The 12,853-nt window shown below is 59.3% G+C and overlaps 1 protein-coding gene across 5 annotated transcripts in view; it reads left to right on the top strand.

Annotated features, from left to right (window-relative positions):
* Positions 1–9,108, top strand: part of GATAD2B (GATA zinc finger domain containing 2B) — a 34,051-nt gene extending 24,943 nt beyond the window's left edge. For 4 of the 5 annotated variants that reach the window (XM_085209853.1, XM_085209854.1, XM_085209857.1 and 1 more), the window contains 5 exons: positions 1,195–1,510; positions 2,749–2,951; positions 5,455–5,565; positions 8,725–8,842; positions 8,945–9,108. In XM_085209853.1, coding sequence (XP_085065979.1) covers positions 1,195–1,510; positions 2,749–2,951; positions 5,455–5,565; positions 8,725–8,842; positions 8,945–9,078 — 882 coding nt within the window. In that variant the 3' untranslated portion in view covers positions 9,079–9,108. The remainder of the gene's footprint in view (positions 1–1,194; positions 1,511–2,748; positions 2,952–5,454; positions 5,566–8,724; positions 8,843–8,944) is intronic. The other variant, XM_085209855.1, reaches the window with a different exon arrangement.
* The last annotated feature ends 3,745 nt before the right edge of the window (positions 9,109–12,853 follow it).

The raw sequence follows: 12,853 nt of genomic DNA on the forward strand, positions 1-12,853 counted from the left end.
CCTATAGGGTGCTGTAGGGACCCACAGGGTGCCATAAGACCCTGTAGTGTGCCATAGAGACCCTCAGGGTGCCATAAGACCCTATAGGGTGCCTTAGGGACCCACAGGGTGCCATAAGACCCTATAGGGTGCTGTAGGGACCCACAGGGTGCCATAAGGATCCATAGGGTGCCATAAGACCCTACAGTGTGCCATAGGGACCCACAGGGTGCCATAAGGACCCACGGGGCCCCATAAGGACCCATGGAATCATTGACTCATAGAATCATAGGCTCATAGAACGGCCTGGGTTGCAAAGGACCACGATGGCCATCAGTTCCAACCCCTGCTGTGTGCAGGTCACCAACCAGCAGCCCAGGCTGCCCAGAGCCACATCCAGCCTGGCCTCGAATGCCTGCAGGGATGGGGATCCACAGCCTCCTTGGGCAACCTGTTCCACTGCCTCCCCACCTCTGGGGGAAAAACTTCCTCCTCACATCCAACCCAAACCTCCCTGGCTCACTTTAACACCGTTCCCCTCGTCCTGTCGCCACCCACCCTCACAAACAGCCGTTCCCCTCCTGTTCGTCCGCTCCCTTCAAACACTGGAAGGCCACAATCAGGTCCCCATGGAACCTTTTCTTCTCCCAGCTGAACAACCCCAGTTCCCTCAGCCTGTCCTCGTAGCAGAGGTGCTCAGCCCTCTCACCATCCCACTGACCCTTTCACCATCTCAGTGCCCTCCTCTGGACCCGCTCCCAGAGCTCCACGTCCTTCCTGGGGGCCCCAGGCCTGGACGCAGCGCTGCAGATGGGGCCCCACAAGAGCCGAGCAGAGGGGGACGTCACCTCCCTGTCCCTGCTGCCACCTCGTTTTTAATGCAGCCCAGAGCACAGTTGGCTTCCAGGCTGCAAGCTCACACTGCCAGCTCATGGCCAGCGTCTGATCCACCAGGGCTCCCAAAAGAGGAGGGAATTGGTGCGCGTGGAGCTCTTGCATAGGAGGGATGGCCGCGGGCTGGCAGCAGGAGGGACAAAACGGGGGCTGCCAGCACATCCTCCGGCCCCACGGCACCCATTGGGTGCCAGGACCGGTCCTGGTGTGCCGGGCTCAGCACGCGGGAGTGCGGCAGGCGGCTCCTCGAAGGGCTGGAGAGCACAGCTCCGTCCTCGGAGCCTCTCCTCGCCTTAATCCCCCTCTGCTCTTCCTCTCCAGCAATCGAGTTCTTCTGTTCCTTGCCAGCGTACGTCGTCTTCAGCCATCTACATGAACCTTGCCTCTCACATCCAGCCTGGCACTGTGAACCGGGTTTCCTCCCCGCTCCCCAGCCCCAGCGCTCTGAGCGACGCCGCCAACTCGCAGGCGGCCGCCAAGCTGGCCCTGCGCAAACAGCTGGAGAAAACCCTGCTGGAGATCCCACCCCCAAAACCGCCCGCGCCGCTGCTCCACTTCCTGCCCAGCGCAGCCAACAGCGAGTTCATCTACATGGTGGGGCTGGAGGAGGTGGTGCAGAGCGTTATCGATAGCCAAGGTGAGCCTGGGGGCTTTTCTCTGCCTCTGCCCCCCCTCCTCTCGGTCCCCTTCTTGCTTTGCAACCCCCCCAAACCTGCAGCCGGGGTGCTTGTGAGCAGTTCATGGAATCCTAGAATGGCCTGGGTTGCAAAGGACCACGATGGCCATCAGTTCCAACCCCCTGCTGTGTGCAGGGTCACCAACCAGCAGCCCAGGCTGCCCTGAGAACCCACAAGGTGCCATAAAACCCTATAGGGTGCCTTAGGGACCCACAGGGTGCCATTAGGACTCATAGAATCACTGACCCATAGAAGGGGTTGAAAAGGATCACAATGCTCATCTCATTCCAACCCCCTGCTGTGTGCAGGTCACCAACCAGCAGCCCAGGCTGCCCTGAGAACCACAGGGTGCCATAGGGATCCATAGGGTGCCATAGGGATCCATAGGGTGCCATAAGGATCCATAGGGTGCCACAGGGACCCACGGGGTGCCATAAGGACCCATGGAATCATTGACTCATAGAATCATAGGCTCATAGAATGGCCTGGGTTGCAAAGGACCACGATGGCCATCAGTTCCAACCCCTGCTGTGTGCAGGTCACCAACCAGCAGCCCAGGCTGCCCAGAGCCACATCCAGCCTGGCCTCGAATGCCTGCAGGGATGGGGATCCACAGCCTCCTTGGGCAACCTGTTCCAGTGCCTCACCACCCTCTGGGGGAAAAACTTCCTCCTCACATCCAACCCAAACCTCCCTGGCTCACTTTAACACCGTTCCCCTCGTCCTGTCGCCACCCACCCTCACAAACAGCCGTTCCTCCCCCCTGCAGCTCCCAGCCCTGCAGTGCTGCATGCATGCAGCCCCAGCTGTGCCCTGGAGCTCTGCAGCCGGTGCAACCCGCCCGGCAGGAGGCACAGGGATCTGCTGAGCCCAAATGCTGGGGGAGCCCACATGCAAAACCCTCCGAGCCCCACGGCTGTGCGCGCTGGGCTCCGTGCCTCACTTGTGTCCCCTCCCCGTGGCTGTTTGTGAGCACCTCGCCCCAATTTGGGGCTCTGCCACCCGTTTCCATGGGAACCGGACGAGTCACCGGTGACAGAACGGAGCAAATTGGGTTCCGTGAATCCCACGGGGCGTTTTTGGGGCAGCAGCCCCTGCAGAAGGGAGACGGGGGAGCAATCGGGGGGCAGCAGCGTGGGCTCAGTGCCCTCCGTGCGCCCCTGCGCCGTGAGCACTGTGAGCCCCCGCTGTGCTGCAGGGAAGAGCTGCGCGTCCTTCCTGCGCGTGGAGCCCTTCGTCTGCGCTCAGTGCCGCACCGACTTCACCCCGCACTGGAAGCAGGAGAAGAACGGGAAGATCCTCTGCGAGCAGTGCATGACGTCCAACCAGAAGAAGGCTCTGAAGGCAGAGCACACCAACAGGCTGAAGAACGCCTTCGTGAAAGCTTTGCAGCAGGAGCAGGTGAGCAAAGCCACGGCGCCGCGGCCGCCGCTCCGTCCTCCCACTGCGCGTCCCCAGGGGTGGGGGTCCCTCGTTCTCCAGGAGCTGTGGGTGCTCCTTTGTGGGGTTGTCCGCCCTTGGGGTTGCCCACCCTTGGGGTTGCCCACCCTTGGGGTTGCTCACTTTTGGGGTTGCCCACCCTTGGGGTTGCCCACCCTTGGGGTTGCCCACCCTTGGGGTTGCTCACTTTTGGGGTTGCCCACCCTTGGGGTTGTCCTCCCTTGGGGATGCCCACTTTTGGGGTTGCCCACTTTAAGGGTTGCCCACCCTTGGGGTTGCCCTCACTTGGGGTTGCCCACCCTTGGGGTTGTCCGCCCTTGGGGTTGCTCACTTTTGGGGTTGCCCACCCTTGGGGTTGTCCTCCCTTGGGGTTGCCCACCCTTGGGGTTGCCCACCCTTGGGGTTGCCCTCCTTTGGAGTTGCCCACTTTTGGGGTTGTCCACCCTTGGGGTTGCCCACTTTAAGGGTTGCCCTCCCTTGGGTTTGTCCGCCCTTGGGGTTGCCCTCCCTTGGGGTTGCCCACCCATGGGGTTGCCCTCCTTTGGGGTTGCCCACTTTTGGGGTTGTCCACCCTTGGGGTTGCCCACTTTAAGGGTTGCCCACCCTTGGGGTTGCCCGCCCTTAGGGTTGTCCGCCCTTGGGGATGCCCACTTTTGGGGTTGCTCCTCCGTGGGCTTGCCCACCTTTGGGTTTGCCCCTCTGTGGGGTTTCCCACCCTTGGGGTTGCCCATCCCTGGGGTTGCCCACCTTTGGGGTGCCCACCCTTGGGGTTGCCCACCCTTGGGGTTGCCCCTCCACGGAGTTGTCCACCCTTGGGGTTGCCCACCCTTGGGGTTGCCCACTTTTGGGGTTGCCCACCCTTGGGGTTGCCCTCCTTTGGGGTTGCCCACTTTTGGGGTTGTCCACCCTTGGGGTTGCCCACTTTAAGGGTTGCCCACCCTTGGGTTTGTCCGCCCTTGGGGTTGCCCTCCCTTGGGGTTGCCCACCCATGGGGTTGCCCTCCTTTGGGGTTGCCCACTTTTGGGGTTGTCCACCCTTGGGGTTGCCCACTTTAAGGGTTGCCCACCCTTGGGGTTGCCCGCCCTTGGGGTTGTCCGCCCTTGGGGATGCCCACTTTTGGGGTTGCTCCTCCGTGGGCTTGCCCACCTTTGGGTTTGCCCCTCTGTGGGGTTTCCCACCCTTGGGGTTGCCCACTTCTGGGGTTGCCCATCCCTGGGGTTGCCCACCTTTGGGGTGCCCACCCTTGGGGTTGCCCACCCTTGGGGTTGCCCACTTTTGGGGTTGCCCACCTTTGGGTTTGCCCCTCCACGGAGTTGTCCACCCTTGGGGTTGCCTGCCCTTAGGGTTGCCCACCTTTGGGTTGCCCACCCTTGGGGTTGCCCACCCTTGGGGTTGCCCACCTTTGGGGTTGCCCACCTTTGGGTTTGCCCACCTTTGGGTTTGCCCCTCCACGGGGTTGTCCACCCTTGGGGTTGCCCACCCTTGGAGTTGCCCAACCTTAGGGTTGCCCACCCTTGGGGTTGCCCACCCTTGGAGTTGCCCACCCTTAGGGTTGCCCACCCTTGGGGTTGCCCACTTTTGGGGTTGCCCACTTTAAGGGTTGCCCACCCTTGGGGTTGCCCACCCTTGGAGTTGCCCACCCTTAGGGTTGCCCACCCTTGGAGTTGCTCACCCTTAGGGTTGCCCACCCTTGGAGTTGCCCACCCTTAGGGTTGCCCACCTTTGGGGTTGCCCACCCTTAGGGTTGCCCACCCTTGGGGTTGCCCACCCTTGGAGTTGCCCACCCTTAGGGTTGCCCACCCTTGGGGTTGCCCACCCTTGGAGTTGCCCACCCTTGGAGTTGCCCACCCTTGGGGTTGCCCACCCTTAGGGTTGCCCACCCTTAGGATTGCCCACCCTTGGGATCCCCCAGCTTTTGCTCCAGGCCCCGAACAGCCATCCTGGTGGCGAAGCAGCTCTGCCTTCCCCCCCTTCCCACGTGTTCCTGCTGGACTGGTGCCATCCTGCTGACAGCAGCGGGGGGCTGAGGGCTGAGTCAGGACAGCTGCTGCTCCCCCCGCGTGGGCTGCGGCTTCCCGGGGTGTGGGGAGGGGGGGAGCACTGAAGCACTTTTCTCCCCGCTCACGTGGCTGCGGAGGGAGGGAGGGGGGGGGCTGTGAATCCCTGCAGCAAAACGGCGTGGCTGAACCTGTTGGGAGGCCCCGGGGTGAAACAAACCCGAATTTGCTGTCGGTGAACGGTGTGAAGTGAAACCCGGAGAGCTGAACGCGAAGGGAAGGCGGCTGCTGATGGTTGGAACCGTCCTGGGGCTGCAGGGCTGTGCTGAAAATTCCACCGCAGCCTTGGGTGCACAGAGCGGCCCAGGGGGGTGGGTGGGCTCCCTTCCCCCATGTTGGGGGGTTAGGGGGTGAGCTTCAGCCCCGCTGCTCTGGCTCTGAGGGTTGCTGCCGCTGCGTTCTTGCAGGAAATCGAGCAGAGGTTGCAGCAGCAGGCAGCCCTGTCCCCCACCGCGGCTCCGGCCGTTTCCAGCGTCAGCAAACAGGAGAACATGATGAGGCACCACACACTCCGGCAGGTGAGCGGCAGCGGGGCTCCGAGCTGGGGATGTTTTCTGTGGGGTTCTGGGGTCCCGCCCCCCTGCAGCAGGTTGTGTACAAACCCAGGTGGGTTGGAGACCCTCCCCGACTCAGCGGGGCTCCGTGCGGCTCTCTGCCACATGGAGATCTTCCTCATGTTCAGATGTTGGTCAACATTTAGTCAGCTGTTGGTCAGCTGTTGGTCAGTGTTTGGTCAACTGTTGATCTGTCATTGGTAAAAGTTTGGTCAACAGTTGAGCAACCGTTGGTCAACCATTGGTCAACATTTGATGAACCATTGGTCAGCTGTTGGTCGACCGTTGTTTGTCTGTTGGTCAACACTTGGTCAACTGTTGGTCAAGCATTGGTCAACGTTTGGTCAACCATTGGTCAACTGCTGGTCAACCATTGGTCAACTGTTGGTCAACCATTGGTCAACGTTTGGTCAACCATTGGTCAACTGCTGGTCAACCATTGGTCAACTGTTGGTCAACCATTGGTCAACGTTTGGTCAACCATTGGTCAACTGCTGGTCAACCATTGGTCAACTGTTGGTCAACCATTGGTCAACGTTTGGTCAACCATTGGTCAACCATTGGTCAACTGCTGGTCAACCATTGGTCAACTGTTGGTCAACCATTGGTCAACGTTTGGTCAACCATTGGTCAACTGCTGGTCAACCATTGGTCAACTGTTGGTCAACCATTGGTCAACGTTTGGTCAACCATTGGTCAACCATTGGTCAACTGCTGGTCAACCATTGGTCAACTGCTGGTCAACCATTGGTCAACTGTTGGTCAACCATTGGTCAACGTTTGGTCAACCATTGGTCAACTGCTGGTCAACCATTGGTCAACTGCTGGTCAACCATTGGTCAACTGTTGGTCAACCATTGGTCAACGTTTGGTCAACCATTGGTCAGCTGCTGGTCAGTCATTGGTCAGCTGTTGGTCAGTCATTGGTAAATGTTTGGTCCACCATTGGTTGACCATTGGTCAACCGTTGATCAGCTGTTGGTTGAATGTTGGTTGACCGTTGGTCAGCTGTTGGTCAACGATTGGTCAGCGTTTCGCCAAGTGTTGGTCTGCTGTTGGTCAACCACTGGTTGACTGTTGGTCAACCATTGGTCAACTGTTGGTCAACCATTGGCCTTCCTGTCCAGGAGGGCCAACTGTTGGCTCATGGCAAGCTGTATGTCAGCCTTTGGTCAACCATTGGTGTACTGTTGGTCAGTGTTTGGTTGATGATTGGTCAACCATTGGTCAGCCATTGGTTTTCCTGGCCATGCAGGTGCACTTCTGGCTCGTGGCTGGCTGTTGGTCAACTGTTGGTCAGTGGTTCATCAATGTTTGGTCAACGTTTGGTGGATGGTTGGTAAATGTTTGGTCAACTGTTGGCCTTCCTGCCCAAGAGGGTTCAGTGCTGGCTTGTGGCTGGCCAGCTGTTGGTCAATGATTGGTCAACTGTTGGTCAATGGTTGGCCGATCTTTGGTCAAGGTATGGTCAACCATTGGCCTTCCCGGCCCTGCAGGCACTGCTGACTTGTGACTGGCTGTTGGTCAACTGTTGGTCAGTGGTTGGTCAACTGTTGGTCAATTGTTGGTCAGTGGTTGGTCAGTCTTTGGTAAGCCATTGGTCAACCATTGGTCAGCTGTTGGTCAATGGTTGGTCAGCTGTTGGTCAGCTGTTGGTCAGTGGTTGGTCAATTGTTGGTCAACTGTTGGTCAGTGGTTGGTCAACTGTTGGTCAACCGTTGGCCTTCCTGTCCAGGAGTGCACACTGCTGGCTCGTGGCTGGCTGTTGGTCAACATTTGGTAAATCTTTGGTAAATCTTTGGTCAACCATTGGTCAACCGTTGGCCTTCCTGTCCAGGAGGGCGTACTGCTGGCTCATGGCTGGCTGCTGGTCAACATTTGGTAAATCTTTGGTCAACCATTGGTCAACTATTGGTCAACCATTGGCCTTCCTGTCCAGGAGTGCACACTGCTGGCTCGTGGCTGGCTGCTGGTCAACATTTGGTAAATCTTTGGTCAACCATTGGTCAACTGTTGGCCAACTGTTAGTCAACCATTGGCCTTCCTGTCCAGGAGGGCACAGTGCTGGCTCGTGGCTGGCTGTTTGGTCAACATTTGGTAAATCTTTGGTCAACCATTGGTCAACTATTGGTCAACCATTGGCCTTCCTGTCCAGGAGGGCGCACTGCTGGCTCGTGGCTGGCTGCTGGTCAACATTTGGTAAATCTTTGGTAAATCTTTGGTCAACCATTGGTCAACCGTTGGCCTTCCTGTCCAGGAGGGCGTACTGCTGGCTCATGGCTGGCTGCTGGTCAACATTTGGTAAATCTTTGGTCAACCATTGGTCAACTATTGGTCAACCATTGGCCTTCCTGTCCAGGAGTGCACACTGCTGGCTCGTGGCTGGCTGCTGGTCAACATTTGGTAAATCTTTGGTCAACCATTGGTCAACTGTTGGCCAACTGTTAGTCAACCATTGGCCTTCCTGTCCAGGAGGGCACAGTGCTGGCTCGTGGCTGGCTGTTTGGTCAACATTTGGTAAATCTTTGGTCAACCATTGGTCAACTGTTGGTCAACCATTGGCCTTCCTGTCCAGGAGGGCGCATTGCTGGCTCGTGGCTGGCTGCTGGTCAACATTTGGTAAATCTTTGGTCAACCATTGGTCAACTGTTGGCCAACTGTTAGTCAACCATTGGCCTTCCTGGCCCTGCAGGCACAGTGCTGGCTCATGGCTGGCTGTTTGGTCAACATTTGGTAAATCTTTGGTCAACCATTGGTCAACCATTGGTCAACTGTTGGTCAACCATTGGCCTTCCTGTCCAGGAGGGCACAGTGCTGGCTCGTGGCTGGCTATTGGTCAACATTTGGTCAACCATTGGCCAACTGTTGGTCAACCATTGGCCTTCCTGTCCAGGAGGGCGCACTGCTGGCTCGTGGCTGGCTGCTGGTCAACATTTGGTAAATCTTTGGTCAACCATCGGCCTTCCTGGCCCTGCAGGCACACTGCTGGCCCGTGGCCGCCCGTTGCTCAGCCGACGATCCACCGGCGGTCGGTGGGACCTCACCCAGCCCCCCCCCCCCCTCCACCATCTCAACACCACGAGGCAGGGCCCCCCCACTCACCCCCCCCCTCTCCCCCCACAGGCTCCGCAGCCCCAGAGCTCCCTGCAGCGTGGCATCCCCACCTCGGCCCGCTCCATGCTCTCCAACTTCGCGCAGGCGCCGCAGCTCTCGGTGGCGGGGGGGCTGCTCGGCATGCCAGGTAACGACCCCGAAATGGGGTATTTTGGTGGGGGGTCTGGGGTGCGTGTGTGTGGGGGGGGGTTACAAGCCCACGCTTCCCCCTTTCTTCTCTCCCATGCAGGCGTTAACATCGCGTATCTGAACGCCGGCATCGGGGGGCACAAAGCGTCCAGCCTGGCGGACCGGCAGCGCGAGTACCTCCTGGACATGATCCCCCCCCGCTCCATATCGCAGTCCATCAGCGGACAGAAATAGCGCCTGCTGCCCCCCCTCCCCCCCCCCCCCAAGCCACACAGGGGGCAGAAAAAAGACAACAACCCCCCCTCACCCCAGACCCTCCCCTTGTTTCTCCCCCCCCCCCCCCCCCCAGGTTGTGCGGTGGCTCCTTTTGGCCCCGCTCAGCCCCCGCTCTCTGTGTTATCATCGCTTTGGGTTGAAGCTCTGTTTGGTTTTTTTTTTTTTTTTTTTTGGGTTTTTTAATGACAAAGCATAGAATTTTTAAGCGCCTTTTGCCCCCCCCCCCCGCGCCCCCCCCCTCAATACCCGCCCCCCCCCCTCCCCCCCCCCCCCCCCACTCTTTGCTCGATGGACGCTTCCACTTTTTTTTTTTTTTTTTTTTTCTTTTTATGCCTTTTTTCCTCCTCCTTTTTCTCCATTGGGGGGGGGGGAAATCACTCCCCCCCCCCAAAAAAAAAAAACAAAAAAAAAGGAAACAAAACCCACATTGCCCAATTTTGGGGGGGGTGGGGGGGTCCGGGATGCTCTCCCTTTGCACTTAACTCACACTACGGAGCCCCCCCCTCCGCAGTGCCCCCTCCCCCCCCCCGGTGCAGCAGTGCCTGGAAGGGGCTCTGAGACTTTGGGGGGGGGGGAGGGGGGGGGTCGTTATTTTCCCCCCCTCCCCCCCCCCCAACTTTTTTCCCTTCCACCCCCCTCCCCAACGTAGGAAATTCTCGTGTGCAATTCTCAATGCGGGGCTGTGGGACCCCCCCCCGCCCCCCCCCCACCGTGTCCCATAAGCACTTAAACCCGAGGGGTGGGGCGGGGGGGGGGGGGTTGTTTTGGGAATGGTGCAGCACAGTGGCGGAGCTCTGGCTGCACCCATCGATTTTTGGTGGGGTTTTTTTTTGGCTTTGCTCCCATTGAGATGATGCCCCCCCCCCCTCAACCCCCCCCCACCCCGGGCCGTTGGGGTTTGTCCCAAATTCCTCCTTTTTTTATCCCCCCCAAATCCCTCATTTGTACCCAAACCTCCCCATGTTTGCCCCGATTTCCTCTTTTCTAAACCCCACTTTTCCCCAATCTCCCCTTTTTGCCCCCAAACTTTCCTTTTTCCCAAACCTCTTTCCCAAATCTCTCCTTTTTTCCCCCAAATCCCTCCTTTCTTTCCCCAAACCTCTCAATTTCCCCCAAATCCTCCGTTTTTGCCCCAAACCCCTCATTTCCCAAATTCCTTTTCCCCAAATCCCTCCTTTCCCCCACCCCCATTCCCCCAATCCCTCCTTATCCCCAAACCTCTCCTTTCTTTCCCCAAATCCCACATTTTGGCCCCAAATCCCTCCTTTCTTTCCCCAAACCTCTCGCTTCTCCCCAAATTCCTCTTTTTTTGCCTCAAATCCCTTTTTTTTCCCCCAAACCCCCCCTTTTTCCCCCCAAATCCCTCCTTTCTTCCCCCCCCCCCCAATTCCTCCCCTCTCTCATTTCTCATCTCCAGAGCCGCACAGCCCCCCCCCCATTGCCCCCCCATTGACTCCCCTAATTGCCCCTCTATCCCCCCCTTGCCCCCGATTGCCCCCTCCCCCCAATGCCCCCCCATTGCCCTCCCTTCCCCCCCATTTCCTACATTGCCCCCCCATCCCCACCCCCCACTGCCCCTATATTTCCCCCTCATTGCCCCCCCCCTCCCCCATTACCCCCCATTGCCGCCCTAACCACCCTCACCTCTGCCCCCATTACCCCCCATGGCCCCCCATGACCCCCCCCCCCCCCGATTACACATCGACCCCCCCCCTAAAAAAAAGCCCATTTTCAGAGGAAAAAAAGAGCAGAGAAACGAAGTGCAATAGCGGGGCTCCTCCGCTAGGCGGCGCTGCGCCCCATTGGTGCTACGCGGACCCCCCGGCGGGCGCCGCCCGGCGCCGGCTCCGACCCCCCCCCCCAAAATGAACCCCCCCTCCCCCCCCCTCCACCCCCATCTAAAAGCAAATCGCCTTTTTTTTTTCGTTAATTATTATTAATTTTCCTCCTTTTTCTTTCGTTCCCGCTGTAGTTTAGGGCCGCTTGTGAAAAAAACGCTTTCGGGGTTTTCTTTCAGTTTGGTTCCCCCCCCCCCCCCCGAACCCTTCACCCCCCTCCCCTACTTTGCGCAGAGCCCCCCCCCCAACCTCCCCCCCCCCCCCCAGGTCCTAATTAGCGTGAGGTGTTGCTGCAGGTGTCGTTAATGAGGGCTCCGCTGTGTATATAGGCCGTTAAAAAAAAAAAAAAAAACCCGAGAAAAAAGGTTAAAAAAAAAAAAAGGAGGGAAAAAAAAAAAAAAAAAGGGGGGGGGGAAAAAAAAAAAACAAGGAAAAAAGAAAAACCGAAATAATTAAAAAAAAAAAAAAATGTACATTGTGTAGAAAAAAAAAAAAACCGAGAAAGGACAAAAAAAAAAAAAAAAGATGGAAAAAAACCCCAACAAAACGCAAAAAAAAAAAAAAAAAAAGAAATAAAACGAAAAGGGGCGGAGGCGGCGCGGAGCCCCCGGGTGGGGGGGGGGGGGGGGGATTTGGGGGGGGGGTCTTTGTGTGACTGGGCCATGAGCCGTGCGGGCGGGGTCCGGCCGGGGGTCCCCCCCCCCCATTTCTGTGCCTTCACACACGCGGACCCCCCCCCCCTCCCCGCCCCCCCCCCCCCCCCCACCTTACACCCCCCCTCTCCTCTCCTCCCCACCCCCCCCACCCCCACCCCCCCCCTCAAAATATGGCCCCACAGCGCGGGGGGAGGAGCGGGAGGGGCCGGTTGGGGGGGTGGGGGGAGCCGGGGGGGGGCGGGGGGGGGGGGCGGGGGCCGAGTATGATAACTGTAACTGTATTTGCACTGTTTTCTTATCGCATTGGCATATATACAATATCCATCTATAGCAGCCCTGTGCCGCCTCCTGCAGCGCCTCCCCGCGCAGCCCCCCCCCCCAAAACGAGGGGGACCACAACTGGGGGGGTGTGGGGGGGGGTTGGGTGGGGGGGGGTCTTCGTGTGACTGGGCCGTGAGCCGTGCGGGGGGGGTCAGCTTTTTCTCCCCATCCCCCTCCCCCAGTGGGTGCTGGGATCCGCTCTGTGCCCCCCCTCCAACCCCAGTGGGTCTTTGGATCCATTCTGCCCCCCCCCAAATCTCTTACCCCCCCCAATGGGTGCTGGGATCCATTGTGGGTCCGTCTGTCCCCCCCCCCCCCCATTGGGTGCTGGGATCCACTGTGCCCCCCCCCCGAAATCTCTTACCCCCCCAATGGGTGCTGGGATCCATTGTGGGTCCGTCCGTCCCCCCCCCCCCCATTGGGTGCTGGGATCCACTGTGCCCCCCCCCCCTCCCAAATCTGTGCCCTCCCAGTGGGTGCTGGGATCCACTGTGCCCCCCCCCCATCTCTTACCCCCCCAATGGGTGCTGGGATCCATTGTGGGTCCCCCACACTGAGCCCCCCCTCCCAATGGGTGCTGGGATCCACTGTGCCCCCCCCACACTCTGAGCCCCCCCCAGCGGGTGCTGGGATCTACTGTGCCCCCCCCCCCCAAATCTGTTACCCCCCAGTGGGTGCTGGATTCCATTGTACCCCCCCACACTCTGAGCCCCCCCCCTCCCCAATGGGTGCTGGGATCCACGGGCCCCCCCCCCTCCCCAAATCTGTTACCCCCCCTCAGTGGGTGCTGGGATTCACTGTGCCACCCCCCAAATCTGTTCCCCCCCCGCAATGGGTGCTGGGATCTGCTCTGTGCCCCCCCCCCCCAACCCTGTGCCTGTGCTCCCCCCCCATTGGGTGCTGGGATCCATTCTGTGC

Source organism: Meleagris gallopavo, chromosome 27, assembly GCF_905368555.1.
Source record: "Meleagris gallopavo chromosome 27, MGAL_WU_HG_1.1, whole genome shotgun sequence".
Lineage (NCBI taxonomy): Eukaryota > Metazoa > Chordata > Aves > Galliformes > Phasianidae > Meleagris > Meleagris gallopavo.